The sequence below is a fragment of the Anolis sagrei genome, chromosome Y (assembly GCF_037176765.1).
Source record: "Anolis sagrei isolate rAnoSag1 chromosome Y, rAnoSag1.mat, whole genome shotgun sequence".
Classification (NCBI taxonomy): Eukaryota; Metazoa; Chordata; class Lepidosauria; order Squamata; family Dactyloidae; genus Anolis; species Anolis sagrei.
Genome location: NC_090035.1, coordinates 32,827,045 through 32,844,713, shown reverse-complemented (window position 1 = coordinate 32,844,713; position 17,669 = coordinate 32,827,045). Strand labels below are relative to the sequence as shown.

Below are 17,669 nucleotides of genomic sequence, written 5' to 3'. Positions count from 1 at the left end.
CACACAGAGGACTGGGTGATTTGGAAGGCGCTGAACAGACTGCACTCTGGCACCACGAGGTGCAGAGCCAACCTTCAGAAATGGGGCTACAAAGTGGAATCCTTGACATGCGAGTGTGGAGAGGAGCAAACCGCTGACCACCTGCTGCAATGCAACCTGAGCCCTGCCACATGCACAATGGAGGACCTTCTTATAACAACACCAGAGGCACTCCAAGTGGTCAGATACTGGTCAAAGGACATTTAATCAACTACCAAACTCACAAATTTTGTATTTTGTCTGTTTGTTTGCTTTGTTCTGTTAGAAATGTAATATAATTGACTGGTTGCCCTGACACGACAAATAAATAAAACCCCTTGAGGTCCTAGAGATTCCTAAAGAAGTGTTGTCTTAGGTTAGAAAAAAGTACTTTTTATTTCTGATTTTTCCTGTGCTCCTTGACTTCTGTGAAATTGGAGAGCTTATTGTAATTGGATGCTAAAAGGTTACAACGGCATGAGAGTGAACCTAGTGGACTTTGAGTTTTGGGTTTTGGAAATTTTGGATGTTAAGTCTATCCATTTACAGGAAACCTACAATTGCAGAACGTAGGCATCCCAAGCAAAGTCTTGTTTTTTTCAAAAAGTGGTCTGACCCATTCCTCTGGACTCTTGCTTTGCCTCACCATTCTCGTGTTCTCTTCGCAGCCAGTGCAGTGAAACTGAACAAGCAGCAGACGGACATCGCGGTCAACTGGGCAGGAGGCTTGCATCATGCCAAGAAATCGGAGGCCTCGGGCTTCTGCTACATTAACGACATTGTCTTGGCAATCTTGGAGTTGCTCAAGTAAGTTGGACACCAAGATTCCAAGCTCCATCCACAGCAGAAGTGGCCATTTCTAATGTCCCTGAACTTCAACATCATTACTTAGTTGTACTACTTTCTCAACACAGCAGCTTTTAGGCCTTAATTACATAGGTCATGCATATCTCCACTGGATGAGATGTTCTTTATGCGTCTGCCCTGGGGCTGCTGCTATCTCATGAAGATCAGCTTTGGCAAACATTTTTCCTAAGTATTACTTCTTCTGGCAATGTGCGTGTTTCCTTTTTTACAATTCCCTTCATAAATCTATGGCCTATAGCAGTGTTTCTCAGAGCTATGAGTGTTGCTGAACAACAATTCCCAGAAGTCAAAAACAGCCCCTCCCTCAACCCCACCATTATTTAATGTTGGCCATGTAGGTAGTGTGCCAAGTTTGGTGCAGATCCATTGTGCAGATCCATTGTGGTTCAGAGTGCTCTTTGATTATAGGTGAACTATAAATCCCAGCAACTGCAACTCCTAATGACAAAATCAATTCCCCCAAACCCCACCAGTATTCAAATTTCAGCTTATCAGGTACAGGGTGAAGCAGCATAACTTCCTTTTTTCAAAACTTAATAAAACCCATTGTATGAATCAGAATTGTTTTTATAATGTAGACGCATACCTAAAGTTTTGTTTTACATAGTTTTGAAGATCAAATTCGATAGGTGACGTCCCCCATTCTCCATTCTCCATACACTGAGTAAACTGATTTCTGGCATTTGTAATGACTCTTGCCAGCATAGCAGGCGTTATGTTGGCAATTTCTTCCTGGATGTTGGTCTTCAAATCCTGTAGGGTCCTTGGACGGTTCACAGAAACACAGGATTAAAAAAAAACCATAGAAAAAAATCACAAGGGCCAAATCTGGAGAGTGGGCCGGTCACTCCAAATCCGCTCGAAAAGTAGGCCTCAACGGCAAAAGCATGCTCCTCACTGTTCCAACGCATGATGGCGACTGAACTGTGTCAGGACAAAACTTTATACTCCTGCCTCTCGAACGAGACCACTAACGCTCCTCTACATCTTCAACCAACCGAATAGCGCGCATTTTAAAAAAGGAAGTTATGCTGCCTCACCCTGTATTTTTACCAAATTTGGTTCAGATCCATCGTCGTTTGGGTTCATAGTGCTCTCCGGGGGTAGATGAACTACATCTCCCCTAAGTCACTGTCAATTCATCCCAAATTCCCCCAGGATTTTCTGTTGGTCATGGGGGTTCTGTGTGGGAAGTTTGGACCAATTCTGTTGTTGGTGGGGTTCAGAATGCTCTTTGATTGTAGGTGAACTATAGATTCCAGCAACTGCAACTCCCAAATGTCAAGGTCTGCTTTCCCCCAAACTCCACCAGTGTTCACAATTGGGCATATTGAGTATTTATGCCAAGTTTGGTCCAGATCCATCATTGTTTTGAGTCCACAGTGCTGTCTGGATGTAGGTGAACTACAACTCCAAAACTCAAGGTCAATGACCACCAAACTCTTCCAGCATTTTCTGTTGATCATGGGAATTCTGTGTGCCAAGATTGGGTCAATTTCATCTTTTGGTGAAGTTCAGAATGCTCTTTGATTGTAGGTGAACCATAAATCCCAGCAACTACAACTTCCAAATGACAATATCAACCGGGTTGTTGTAGGTTTTTTCGGGCTATATGGCCATGTTGTAAAGGCATTTTCTCCTGACGTTTCGCCTGCATCTATGGCAAGCATCCTCAGAGGTAGTGAGGTCTGTTGGAACTAGGAAAAAGGGTTTATATATCTGTGGAATGACCAGGGTGGGACAAAGGACTCTTTCTCTGCTGGAGCCAGGTGTGAATGTTTCAGCTGATCACCTTGATTAGCATTTGATTGCCTGGCAGTGTCTGGAGCAATCCTTTATTGAGAGGTGATTGTTTGTTTCCTCTCTGTTGTTGTGCTGTTCTAATTTTGGAGTTTTTAAATACTTTGTTCATTTTCATGGTTTCCTCCTTTCTGTTGAAATTTATCCACATGCTTGTGGATTTCAATGGCTTCTCTGTGTAGTCTGACATGGTAGTTGTTAGCATGGTGGGGCATTTCTGTGTTCTCAAATAATATACTGTGTCCAGGTTGGTTCATCAGGTGCTCTGCTATGGCTGATTTGTCTGGCTGAAGTAATCTGCAGTGCATTTCATGTTCCTTGATTTGTGTTTGGGCGCTCCTGTATCAAAAATAAAGCTTCAGACTCTACCCTCTACTCACACTTCATAGAAAAATCTCATTCATACACTAGTTTTAAATTCTGTGTTTTAGAAAGAATCATCACAAACCTCATGGAGATCTAAATAGTACTTTACTACAGAGAGAAGCATTTTGGATCTCTAAGCTACAGACAGTACACCCACAAGGGTTAAATGACAAATTAGAGCTCACCTGTTTTCTGTAATCACCGGTAACTAACTGATAATCCTTAAAAAGGAGTAACCTCCTTTATCTTATTGCTCATGAATTGAAAGCAGAAGCATGCTACACTGTATTGAAATCTCTTTGCAGAGCCGTTGGTGGTAATAATGTAAGTAAGTATCTCTTTGTATTAATTTGTTAACATAAGAATTTTCAAATTATAACTGGAGGCCACTTAGCATATCTATTATTTTTAGTAAAAACCACAGAAGTGACTATTACATTTGATTAAATGAAATAACCCCCAAGAAGCCTGATGAAGAACATTATTTATTTATTTATTTATTTATTTATTTACCTTACTTATATACCGCTGTTCTCAGCCCGAAGGCGACTCACAGCGGTTCACAACAAATACAAACAGCAAAAATTCAGTGCTACAGTATAGAAACAGTTAACAACCTAACACATTACACAATTAATAAACAGTTACTACAATACCCATTCACTGTCGTCTCGTCATCAAAAACATGTTCCAGATTCGTCATCCATTGTTCCATTCCAGTGTTCATTAACCAATCATTGCACTAATTATTGGAACGCCTGCTCAAACAGCCAGGTCTTCACTTTTTTGCGGAATACCATTAGAGATGGTGCTAGTCTAATGTCTGTAGGAAGGGCGTTCCACAGCCGAGTAGCCACCACCGAGAAGGCCCTATCTCTCATCCCCGCCAGCCGAGCTTGAGAAGCAGGCGGGATCGAGAGCAGGGTCTCCCCGGAAGATCTCAAAGTCCTGGTGGGTTCATAGGCAGAGATGCGGTCGGATAGGTAGCTTGGGCCCGAACTGTTTAGGGCTTTAAAGGCCAATGCCAGCACTTTGAATTCAGCTCGGTAGCAGATCGGTAGCCAGTGGAGTTGGCGCAACAGGGGGGTTGTATGCTCCCTGCGCTCCGCTCCTGTTAAAATCATGGCTGCCGAGCGTTGGACTAGTTGGAGCTTCCGAGCTGTCTTCAAAGGCAACCCCACGTAGAGAGCGTTGCAGTAGTCTTAACGGGGTGTAACCAGAGCGTGGACTACCTGTGGCCAAGTCAGACTTCCCAAGGTACGGGCGCAGCTGGCGCACAAGCTTTAGCTGTGCAAATACTCCCCTGGTCAGCTATGAGTCCAGGGTCACACCCAAGCTGCGAACCTGCATCTTCAGGGGGAGTGCGGCCCCATCCAACACAGGCTGTAACCCTATGCCCTGTTCGGCCTTGCGACTGACCAGGAGTACCTCTGTCTTGTCTGGATTCAATTTCAATTTGTTCGCCCTCATCCAGACCGTCACAGCGGCCAAGCACCGGTTCAGAACCTGGACAGCCTCCTTAGTAGCAGGTGGAAAGGAGTGACAGAGTTGGACATCATCCGCGTACAGATGACACCATACCCCGAAACTCCGGAAACTCCAGCGGCTTCATGTAGATGTTAAACAACATGGGAGACAATATTGAGCCCTGAGGAACCCCACAAGACAATGGTTGTGGGGTTGAACAGGTGTCCCCCAACAACACCTTCTGAGATCGACCCTCTAGAAATGACCGGAGCCACTGCAAAACAGTACCTCCAAGACCCATCCCTGCGAGGCGTCCCAGAAGGATACCGTGGTCGACGGTATCGAGGCCGCTGAGAGGTCCAGCAGCACCAACAGGGACACACTCCCCCGTCGAGCTCCGGGCGCAGATCATCCACTAAGGTGACCAAGGCTGTCTCGGTACCATGTCCCGGCCTAAAGCCAGACTGTGCCGCGTCTAGATAATCCGTATCTACCAAGAATACCTGGAGTTGTGAGGCCACCACACGTTCCAAGACTTTGCCCAAGAAGGGGAGATTGGAAACTGGCCGATAGTTGTCGAATTTAGTGGGGTCCAGTGATGGTTTCTTCAACAGCGCTTTTATTATAGCTTGTGGTGTACTCCCAAGTTTGCTGAACGCAACGCCAATTGTTTCCAAGTTTGATACATTCAACGTGGAGTTGAAGTTTGTCCTGCATGTATTATGAAAGTTACTTAAACTTGTATCTGTACTGAAGCTCATTTCAATAGGACAATTGCATATTTATAACTCTTTTGTAGATATCTGTGTTATTAGAGTATATTGCCATATTGTTAGTATGGCTGACTGGCATGGGACATTAAGCTTTGACACAACACTTATTACAAATTAGAATACATAAACCTCCAGGAATGTTCTTGGATGATGAGATTTTCTTGAAAGATTGGGCTGCAATCCTGAACAAATGTTCTCTAGATCTAATGGTGTTGATTATTCAGAAATCTAACTCAGTCATGGAAGAATATGAAAAGAAAGCAGCCTCCCTTTTGGAGGATATCAACAAAGTCCAATCGTTACAAACCAGACTTGGAGAGTTAGATAAGAAGTGTAAAGAACTTTATACACAGATTAAGGACTTCAAAATTAAGAAATTCAATAGAGATAAAACAGATTATGATAACAATAGAATTTACACTTGGACTTCCAAAACTAACCATACTGAATTACACAAAAGACAAGTACGATTTGACAATAGAAACTCCACTTACTTCTCCACCTCAGAAGAAGATCCTGGTAGAACTGCAGACAGCTCAACCACTTCTACCAATAGTATAATGCTGTGTAGATCCAATAGAACTAGAACCCAACACCAGCCGCACCTTTTCATAAAAACCAGCACAAACAATACCCAACCTAGTAGTCAACCTATCTAGCTACCCTTTATCACCACAAGAAGTGAATATAATTAATAAAGGATTGAGTTATGTACCTATCCTTTACCTAAGGATCCAACTGATAAAATACGATATTTAATTCACACTGTCTGCACAGAAGGACTCTCAGGTTTTTCTGAATAACTATATCATTTTTTACAAAAACAGTTTCCTAGGATATCTAAGTTCAATTTATTTCATACCAAAGTACAACTATTTAAGTTGTTCAGAACAATTAGATTAAGAGACTTTTTTGGCACTAAAGAAAATTTGGAATATACAACACAGTTTAAAACCAGGAGTAAATTCTTTCCTCATACAGACAACATAATGATCAAAACTTTTGAAAGGGTGGTAGAAAGAGATCTGAAAACACTGTCTCATACAAAGACCAATATACATCAGAATATGACTACAACAGAGATGAACACTATCAGAAGACTAGCCAATATGCCAGACTATATATGGAAACAGGCTGACAAGGGAGGGGCAATAGTGCTACTCATAGAATCATAGAATCATAGAATCATAGAATCATAGAGTTGGAAGAGACCTCATGGGCCATCCAGTCCAACCCCCTGCCAAGAAGCAGGAATATTGCATTCAAATCACCCCTGACAAATGGCCATCCAGCCTCTGCTTAAAAGCTTCCAAAGAAGGAGCCTCCACCTTTGGAAGCTTTTAAGCAGAGGCTGGATGGCCATTTGTCAGGGGTGATTTGAATGCAATATTCCTGCTTCTTGGCAGGGGGTTGGACTGGATACTCAATAAAAAGGATTACATAGAAGAAGTAATGAAATACCTAGAGAATCAGGCATACTATAAGCCCTTAACTAAGGATCCAATGGAGCCCCCGGTGGCACAGTGGGTTAAAGCACTGAGCTGCTGAGCTTGTTGATCGAAAGGTCGCAGGTTCGATTCCGGGGAGCGGTGTGAGCTTCCGCTGTCAGCCCTAGCTTCTGCCAACCTAGCAGTTCGAAAACATGCAAATGTGAGTAGATCAATAGGTACCGCTCCAGCGGGAAGGTAACGGCGCTCCATGCAGTCATGCCAGCCACATGACCTTGGAGGTGTCTATGGACAACGCTGGCTCTTCGGCTTAGAAATGGAGATGAGCACCACACCCCAGAGTCAGACGTGACTGGACTTAATGTCAGGGACTACCTTTACCTAAGGATCCAACTGATAAAATACGATATTTAATTCACACTGTCTGCACAGAAGGACTCTCAGGTTTTTCTGAATAACTATATCATTTTTTACAAAAACAGTTTCCTAGGATACCAGTATTCTATATACTTCCTAAAATCCATAAAGGAATTTTTCCTCCTCCAGGGAGACCTATTGTTTCTGGCACAGCCTCTATCTTAGAACCTGTAGCTCAATTTTTAGACCATTTTCTAAAACCTTTTGTATCCCTCTCACAATCTTTCATAAAAGATACAAAAGTCTTCATAAACATCATAGAATCATTAACAATACCACCACAAGCTGTCCTTATGACATCAGACATTACATCACGCTATACAAATATACTACTGGATGAAACCAGGACAGTTATTAAAGAACTTTTAGATACACGTGAATCAACAATACCACCAACCCATTTCCTTATGGATCTTTTGGTTTCCTGTCGTAGTCAACTGTGAATCGCACATACTGGTATTCCTGTGTCTTCGCAGTCCAGCTTCGGAATCTTCTAGCACTTACAAAAAAACATTTTGCTCCCCTCCTGCCCCCCTCCCCCGAGTACATAAGGCCCTGGGTGTGGCCAGCCACCAGTCCTCTTTTTTCCGCTGAACGGTAGGCATCAGCTAAGAGAACCTTTGTTGTTTAACTGCTTAATTGCTTGATTGCTTATTTTTTTCTCTTTTTATCTCTTATTGCTTGATTACTATTCCTTTCGGACTGATTTTTTTGGCTTGACTGGACTTTGCTCCCCTGACTACTCAGATACTCTGTCTCCCCTAACCTCGGACCGCACCCTGACTATTCTTCTGGCTTATGTTTTGGACTTTCTCTGGTTGTAAAATGGCAACCACTTCCTTCAAGAAGTGTAGAGACTGCCCTAATGTCCTTCCGGACACAGATGGCCATGAGTTGTGCCTGGCATGCCTGGGAGAGGTTCACCTCTCTCAGGCCTGTGCTATCTGTACGGCCTTTACTCCGCAGACATGGAAAAATAGAGAGTCGTGCCTCAAGGTGGCTCTCTACGAGAGGGCCCTTCTCCCTCCCCCCGCTGCTAAACCACTGGTGGCAATGCGGGGCAACCTACCTTTGGAGAAATCCAGGTCGGGAGGTGCGTCTCTGAAGAAAAAGGCGAAGAAACAAATTGAGAAAGGCCAAGATGGCCGCCTCAATCCTCAGGGCCGAGTTTCTTCTAAAAAGACGGGAAAGCCTTCTACCGCTGCCCAACATCCTTCTGCACCAGTGCAGAGAAGCAGTGGGCTCCCTCTACTGTTGGGAGATTGGGCCCTGCAGATGGAGCCTCTGGCTCACCCTGCGCAGACATGATCTATGGCCTCAGCAGCGGGGAATCCCTCACCATCGGCAACTCCGGGGCTTCAGTCCCCCTTGGAAACCGCAGCCGCTCAACTTGCTGAGGCCGGCGATGTTCCTCCTTGCGATGCAGTTGTAGGTGCTGCACAGCGGCATCGCTCCCCAGTATCAGCTCCTCCCAATCCTGAGGGCAGGCCCCTCTCTGTGGGTGGAGCTACTGCCTCACAGCTGATCGGGACTCCCGGCATCAGTACAGAGGAGGCTGGAACCCGCAGTAGCGCAGAGAGCTTCACCCCTCAGGCATCGACTGGCAGTGTGGGAGGCCCCCCTCACTCCTTCACACCGCAGTCAACTACTGGGCAGGATCCTGTGAGAGGGGAAAATCAGCGCTACAGGCCCTGCAGATTGCGATCTCCCTTGTGCCGTAGCAGAACCTCTGGCAGGCGTAGGTACTGACAGGCGTCGGTACCGACATGGATCGGGAGGCAGATCGAGGTCGGGCTTGACATCGTCCTCATCCTTTTCATCTTCCTCATCCTCCTCCTGGTCTTCTAGAAGAGCTCGTCACTCACGGAAATCGCATTCTTCTGCCTCTCACTGGGGCCACTATGGGCCTGGGCCTTACCCCTATCCAGGGTTTTGGCAGATGGGCCCATCGGGCCAATTTATGTACCCCCAACACCAGCTCCCCCCCCCCTTTATGCTCATGCTTTGCATGGAGGCTATTCCTGGAATCGCTCAGAGAGGTTTGGGAACCTCCACTACAGTGTTCCTGCCAGCAGCCCCGCTGCCCCCACCTGCGTCTGCTATACACACTGGGGGGCATGGGGCCATATATTGTGCTCTTGTACTGGCCAGGATTTATGTGTTGACCAAAACTTATGTGCTGACCATTCCTTTTGTGTTGAACTTGCTAATTGTGATGCTGCACCTGTGCTGATCTCAACTCAGCCTGAAATTTCATGCACACCCCTCAGGGGACCAAAGGACTATCGACCTTGATTATTCTAATTCTGATTCCACTGAGTCAGCTCAGGCCCAGGGGGGAACGGAGGCAGGACCTCTACCACCTGACTTCAGCAAATTCTCCTCTTTGGTTGATAGAATGATCAGGGCCCTAGACATTCCAGCTCCCAAGGCCCGTGAGCATGTAAAGGATCCCATGTTCCCATCAGAGGAGCAGAATGTTACCTCCTCTACAGCTCTCCCTATGCTCCCCTACTTGCTCAAACTAGCTAAAATTCTTGATACATCGCCTGCCACAGTGTCCGCCATCCCAAAAAGGGTTGACACAATGTACAAGATTGATTTGGCCTCGGCCAGATGGGTAACAAACCCCTCAAAACTGAATACCCTTGTGGCTGAGGTAGTAAAATCCAAGCGCCCCAAGGGAGCCCTATCCTCCCCACCGGATAAAGAGGGCAAAAAGGTATATTCTTTAGGAAAGAAAGCTCATGTGGCGGCAGGCCTTTTCACCTGTATGGCCCACTACGCCACATACATGAGCAGATACCAAACTTTCCTGTGGAATAGGATGCTTCCCTACGTTGAGAAACTGGCCCCAGAGGAACAACGCCTCCCGGAGACCTTGCAATCAGAAGCTATACTTTTGTCAAAAATCCAAAAGGATTTCGCTAAACATTTGGCTGAATCAGCCTGCCACTTGTTTGCCACAGCTACCTTATTTGATGCTTACTTTCATTTGTCAATAGTGCCACATCACCGGAGATTCTTAACGTTTATGGTAGGATGCAGGGTTGTCTGTTATAATGTGCTCCCGTTTGGCTTGAGTACGGCCCCAAGGGTGTTCACCAAATGCATGGCAGTAGTGGTGGCGCACCTACGTACCCAGGCGATTATCGTTTACCCTTACATAGATGATTGGCTTACTGTTTCTAAATCTCGTAACCAATTACAGGAACATGTCTCTGTTACTCTGTCTCCTCCAGTCCATGGGGCTTATGGTCAACATGGACAAATCTTCCCTGCAACTCTCTTGCCAGATTCAGTTTATTGGAGCGCTCCTGGACTCAGATTCACAGAGGGCCTATCTTCCTGGCGATCGCTTCTCCAGCCTGCAGGAACACGTCAGATCGGTTATGAGATCTTCCATGGTGTCGGCCAAGCAGATCCAGGTCCTTCTGGGCCACATGGCTTTCACTACTTCGGTGACCCCATTTTCACGACTGAGATTATGCCCCCTGGTTTGGCTCGGTTTTCAATCCCCTGAGGGACAACCCGCATACCAGACTTGTTTTACCCGAGCAGGTCTGCCGCTCCCTACTTTGGTGGACGCAGGCCCAGTGGGTATGTTCGGGCCTTCCATTCCATTTCCCCAGCCTGACCGTAATGATCACAACAGATTCCTCTTTGACGGGGTGGGGGCCCATTCACAAGGTCTCATAGTACACGGCAAGTGGTCTCCAAACGAGGCTATGCTGCACATAAACGTGCTAGAGCTGATGGTGATAGAAAGGGCTCTAAAATATTTTGAAGGCATAGTATGGGGAACAGTAGTGCAAGTACTAACAGACAATACAACCGTCATGTACTACCTGAACAAGCAGGGTGGCACACACTCCCATCAGCTCCTAAGCCTCACAATGGACATTTGGGTTTGGTGTATACAGAGAGGAAGCTTCCTACTAGTTGCTCATCCGGAGAGCAGAATTCTCTAGTGGATTCCCTGAGCAGGAGCCCTCTGGGACATCACGACTGGTCCCTGAACCAGGAGGGAGCATTGCGAGTGTTTCAGGCTTGGGGTTACCCAGAGATCGATCTCTTTGCCACCCCCAACAACTCAAAATGCGTCAGCTTTTGTTCAGGGACACAGCCCTCCTTGTGGGAGGGGTGCCTGTGGAATGTGTTTCTCAGGAACTGGGGAAACTTCCTCAAGTATGCGTTCCTTCCCTCTCCTATTGAGGGTGGTAGCAAAGATACAAACAGACAGTGCTCACTGCATTCTAGCAACCCTGTGGTGGCCTTGCTAGCCGTGGTTTGCACCACTCCTTCAGTTGTCGAAGGGAGTTTTCATGCGGTTCAGGAACAGAGTGGATCTCTTTACCTCCCAGCAGGGACGGGTTCTATACCCGTACATTCATCTTCTGAAACTGACCGCGTGGTTTGTATGACCGACTGGATAGGACCTACCTTGGGCCTCTCCAATTCAGTCTTGTCTATCATCGAGGCAGTTCATAGACCCTCGACTAGGCGCTCATATATTTTTAAGTGGGCTTGGTTTTGTAAGTTTGCTAGATCTACCAGTATGTGCGATTCACAGTTGACTAAGACAGGAAATTATAGGTTGCTTACCTGTAACCGTAGTTTCCTGAGTAGTCACCTGTGAATTCGCACATCACCGCCCATCCTCCCCTCAAGTGTCATGCCCCGCCTTCTGGCTGCCTTGTGGCAGAAGAGGACTAGTGGCTGGCCCTGCCCAGGGCCTTATGTGCTCAGGGGAGGGGAGTGGGGCCAGGAGGAGAGCAAAATGTTTTTTATAAGTGCTAGAAGGTTCCAAAGCTGGCTTGCGCAGGCGCAGGAATACCAGTAAGTGCAAATTCACAGGTGACTACTCAGGAAACTACGGTTACAGGTAAGCAACCTATAAATATAGTTTTAGACTACAATTATTTCAGATTTCAAACACAGTTCTATCTACAAACATTTGGGATAGGATGGGAAGCCCTCTGGCCCCCTCCTTAGTTAATCTTTTCATTTCAAATTTAGAAAAAAACATGTATTTTGAATCAAACCCAAAACAGACTACTACAAGATATTATATATTACGGGATATTCATTTATGATGTCTTTCTAATCTGCAAAACAGAAGAGACAGTGATCCAACTGGGTAAATGGTTCAATACAATACATGAGAATATTAAAATCACAAGCACTCATAGCCATACTAATATTAATTTCCTAGATGTCACAATGTTTAAAAATAATAACAGATTAACAATTAAAAACTACAGAAAACCAATGACAAAAATTCCATATTACATTACTCTAGTTTCCACCACCATAAATTGGTCCAATTTACTCTTTTCACAACTCCTGAGGTTAAAACGCAATACGAGTATTCCCAAGGATTTCACAACAGAAATCTCCATCTTTAAGAAACAATTGAATGAGAGGGGTTATTCAACTAGAATCATCAATACAGCTATAAAAAAAGGTTAGCTCTGTAGACAAAAGCGACTTATTAAGAGACACAACTAAAAAACATACAGACTGGATTGTTTGGCCATTAACTTTGACACAATTCACTCCACAAATTGACAAAATAGTTAGGAAAAATTGGCACCTCATTAAGGATATTCCAGGATGCCAAAGTCTACCCATGATACCACACAAACGCTCAAGAAACCTTAAGGACATTCTAATTAGTTCAGCCGGCACAACTCCCAACATTACTAAGAAATCTAACCTTAGAGGCCATTTCAAGTGTGGACACCGCAGCTGCTGCATACAGTCACTCACAATTAAAGATTTATACATCCTACCTTAAAATTCAAGATACAGCTAAGAACCTTTACTATCTGTCAATCAGACTCGATAATATATTTAATTCAGTGCCCCTGTGGACTACTTTACGTAGGTAAAACAAGCAGAACCTTAAAAACTAGAATCCTTGAACATCGCTCCTGTATCAAAAATAAAGCTTCAGACTCTACCCTCTACTCACACTTCATAGAAAAATCTCATTCATACACTAGTTTTAAATTCTGTACTTTAGAAAGAATCATCACAAAGCCTCATGGAGATCTAAATGGTACTTTACTACAGAGAGAAGAATTTTGGATCTCTAAGCTACAGACAATACACCCACAAGGGTTAAATGACAAATTAGAGCTCACTTGTTTTCTGTAATCACCGGTAACTAACTGATAATCCTTAAAAAGGAGTAACCTTATTGCTCGCCAATGGAAAGCAGAAGCATGCTACACTGTATTGAAGTCTCTTTGCAGAGCCGTTGGTGGTAATAATGTAAGTAAGTATCTTTTTGTATTAATTCGTTTATATAAGAATTTTCTAATTATAACTGGGTGCCCTTAGCATATCTATTATTTTGTCCTCTCTAAATTTTTACTATATTTAGAGAGGACAAAATAATAGATATGCTAAGGGCACCCAGTTATAATTTGAAAATTCTTATATAAACAAATTAATACAAAGAGATACTTACTTACATTATTACCACCAATGGCTCTGCAACCACAGAAGTGACTATTACATTTGATTAAATGAAATAACCCCCAAGAAGCCTGATGAAGAGAATTTATTCTTGAAACAAGGACACAAAACACCTGGGGAACCTTGTTGTGTACTCCCAAGTTTGCTGAACACAACACGAATTGTTTCCAAGTTTGATACATTCAACGTGAACTATACTCCCAAGTTTGTGGAACACGACGCGAACATTTGTGGAAAACATTATGGACCTATTGAAAGTGTATTCTCAAGTTTACTGAACACATTGTGAACTGTTTTCAAGTTTGATATATTCATTGATATATATGTCTTATGAAATTATTTTGTAAACCTTATATATTTTATTTGTTTCACTATTGAAGTTTGTCCTGTATGTATTATGAAAGTTACTTAAACTTGTATCTGTACTGAAGCTCATTTCAATAGGACAATTGCATATTTACAACTTCCCCTACTTGGGGCAACCAATAGGCAAGTGATCCAAAATGTTTGGTTTCAAGTGGATCAACAACGAGGTTGTGCACAGAATTAACTCTGCTATTCTTTGGAGTAGCTCTTTTCCTTCGCTTGACCTGTTGATAGCGAGAGGGTTTGGAAAGCTTGAGAAACTTGGTCCTCCTGCGGTATTTAAAATGGAAAGAGTGCCCTTCCTTGTATGTCTGAAACTCTGGGCCAGTGAGTAGCGTTTTTGACAATTTGGCTCCCTGTTTCCATCCTGACCTTCTATTTCCTCCCAATTGCAGGTACCACCAGAGAGTGTTGTATGTGGACATTGACATCCACCATGGCGATGGTGTGGAGGAGGCGTTCTATACCACAGACCGCGTGATGACAGCGTCATTCCATAAATACAGCGAATACTTCCCTGGAACAGGGGACCTGCGGGTGAGAATGGAGGCCCCGACTTCACCCCCACCACTTTCCCCTGAGAAGCCCAGCCACCTATTTTACCCTGACTGTCCTTCCACAGTGTGCCTCCTTTCATTTCCTTCTCTAGGACATTGGTGCAGGCAAAGGGAAGTACTACGCCGCCAATTACCCTCTCAGGGACGGAATCGATGATGATTCCTATGAAGCCATCTTCAAGCCGGTAAGCTCCCCTTTCCTTTTATGCCTCCCTGAGGTACTCCGTGGCCTCCAGAGAGGCATTTGCTGGGAGGAGGTAGATTTACTCAGGTTTCTTATTGCTTTTCTGTGGTGAGTGTCTCATCACACGCTAACGAATATTGGAAAAATACTTTTAAGCTGGAATTCTGTTCCTTTGCAGTGCTACCTGGGGAGGAAGAGCAGACAACATATATTCACTCCAAGTAGCTACTGTCGCCAATATTTTCCTTCACTTCATCCATGTGTGATCATAGTGGTATCGTTGTGTCACAAAAAAGGAACTTGGGTGCTGAGAAAGAATGGGGGTGGCTTCTGAAGTGGCTTCTGAAGTTGAAGTGGCTGTCTGAACAATTTATTGTGTCAGAAGCGAATTGGGGATACAATTAACATGTATTTTAAAACACAAAAATTAAGAAAACTTGGCATTGTGCTAAATGTCCTTTGATCAGAAGCTGGCTACTCTGGTGTCTCTGTGAGAGGGTTCCCCATTCTGCATGTTGCTCAGGTTGCATTGTAGTTTGCTCTTCTCCACACTCGCATGTCATGGACTCCATTTGTAGCCCCATTTCTTAAGGTCAGCTCTGCATCTCGTGGTGCCAAAGCACAGCCTGTTCAGCACCTTCCAAGTCGCCCAGTCTTCTGCATGCCCAGGAGGGAGTCTCTCATTCAATCTCAGCCACTGATTGAGGTGCTGGATTTTAGCCTGCCACTTTCGGACTCTTGCTTTCTGAGGAGTTCCTGCGAGTAACTCTGTGGATCTTAGGAAGCTGTTTCTTGATTTAAGGCATTGGCCTGCTGGCTCATATCTGAACGGAGGATGGGCCAGAGATGTCAATGCCTTGGTCCTTTCAGTATTGGTGGCTACTTCCTGACAGATGTGGGGTGGTACACTACCTGTTAAACATTATAATTTCTCCAGTGGTGTGGGGTGCCAGCATCCTGTGATAAAATGGCATGTCTTTCCCTCACATCAGAAAACAACTTGCAGACATTTTATTTATTTACCATATTTATATACTGCCACTCTCAACCCAAATGCAGACAATAGAACAAACCCCTTCCCCAAAAGTTGGAATGGAAGCTATTTTTGACTTCACATGGATAATACAGTGTGATGCCTCAAAGTCCAAAGCTGCAAATAGAACTGTCTTGGTGCACGCTTTGAAGAAAGGTGGCTCTGGTACCTGCCTACCTTGGATCCTCTTACACTTGCAGCAGTGATACCTGACCCAGATGCTGAAACTGCCCTCTTGTTTGCCTTGATCAGGTGATGTCCAAAGTCATGGAGATGTTCCAGCCGAGCGCAGTGGTCTTGCAGTGTGGCTCCGACCCCTTGTCAGGGGATAGATTGGGCTGCTTCAATCTGACCATTAAAGGTAAAAGATTGGTGGGTCGGCTGTATGTGCTTGCTGCCCAAAGTAGCTTTTACCTAAAGCCCTAAACAGTTCTGGCCCAACATACCTGTCCGAACATATCTCCCTTTATGAACCAACTAGAACACTAAGATCTGCCAGGGAGTCCCTGCTTTCGGTCCCACCCCTCTTGCAAACAAGACTGGTGGGGACGAGAGACAGGGACTTCTCAGTGGTGATCCCTCGGCTGTGGAACTCCCCCCCCCCCAGTGACATTAGATTGCCCCCCTCCTAAAAACTTGGCTCTGGAATAAGGTGTTCGGGGAATAGTGCAATATGGAATTGGACTTGCAGCACCTCAAATAACGGCTATTAGACTAGGCATGATGTTTTAATCCAGGGATCTTCAAAGTAAGGCCCAGGGGGCGGATACGGCCCTCCAAAGTCATTTACCCGGCCCTCACTCAGGGTCAACCTAAGTCTGAAACGACTTGAAAGCCCACAACAACAATAATCCTATATATATAATATATTTGTTTTGTTTTGTATTTATAATGCGGCTTTGACTTTTGCCGTAATTGTAAGCTGCTTTGAGTCCCCTTCAGGGTGAGAAGAGTGGGATTGAAATATAGTAAACAAATGAATACCTTGAAAGTTGCCCTACATTAATCTGATGAAGTGTTGGAAGAAGCATCAACGCTTTTCAGCCTGCGGCCCTCCAGGCCTTCAAGACTTCAGCCCCCAGAATTTCTGACCAATAGACAAGCTGGCTAGGGCTTCTGGGAGTTGGAGGCCCAAACACCTGGAGGGACAACAGTTTAAGAGCCCTGATAATAGAGGCATTGAGGGCAGAGAGAGCCCTGTGGTGAAGGTCTGCTGCCTTGTTTTGACCTCTCCTTCCTAGGTCGATATCACTCAAGGTGACATTCTGCTTCCTGCCTTCATGGAGAGAGAGGGCACTTTCCCTTCTTTCCTAAAGTCTTTAGAGCTTTATTACCCTTTTTCAAAAAATAAAGGAGTGTCAGGAGGCCTTTTCCTGCCTCAACATTCACAGACCTGAGGGTTAGCATTAGGGACTCTTCTGTGAAATTTAGGTAACTTTCTTTTCTTTGTCTACTCATTGTTCTGAAATGGATTACTCAAAAACATGCAAATGTGAGTGGATCAATAGGTACCGCTTCTACAGGAAGGTAATGGCACTCCATGCAGTCATGCTGGCCACATAACCTTGGAGGCATCTAGAAAAAACGCTGACTCTTCGGCTTAGAAATGGAGATGAGCACCACGTCATCTCCATTCAAGAGTTGGACATGACTAGATTTAATGTCAAGGAGAAACCTTTACCTTTACCCTTTTATTTTATACTTTACTAGAGCATCTTCTCTTCTCTGCCCCCCATTCCTTCGCTGTGTACTACTTTGGGGTCCCTTACTGACGGGTGCAGTCTTATAAGTTGTGCCTTGTTGTCCTATATAGAACTGTGCAAGATCCAGAAACAAAATGTCTCTTGGAGCGGTCTCTGACTCTGGGACCAGCCTCTCCAGTCCTCC

The 17,669-nt window shown here is 44.7% G+C and overlaps 1 protein-coding gene across 2 annotated transcripts in view; it reads left to right on the top strand.

The window, feature by feature from the left end:
• Window positions 1–17,669, top strand: part of LOC137095242 (histone deacetylase 1-like) — a 121,310-nt gene that overhangs the window by 75,872 nt on the left and 27,769 nt on the right. For both annotated transcript variants that reach the window (XM_067461694.1, XM_067461693.1), the window contains exons 5-8: window positions 687–825; window positions 14,404–14,545; window positions 14,658–14,750; window positions 16,035–16,143. In XM_067461694.1, the coding sequence (XP_067317795.1) occupies window positions 687–825; window positions 14,404–14,545; window positions 14,658–14,750; window positions 16,035–16,143 (483 nt within the window). The remainder of the gene's footprint in view (window positions 1–686; window positions 826–14,403; window positions 14,546–14,657; window positions 14,751–16,034; window positions 16,144–17,669) is intronic.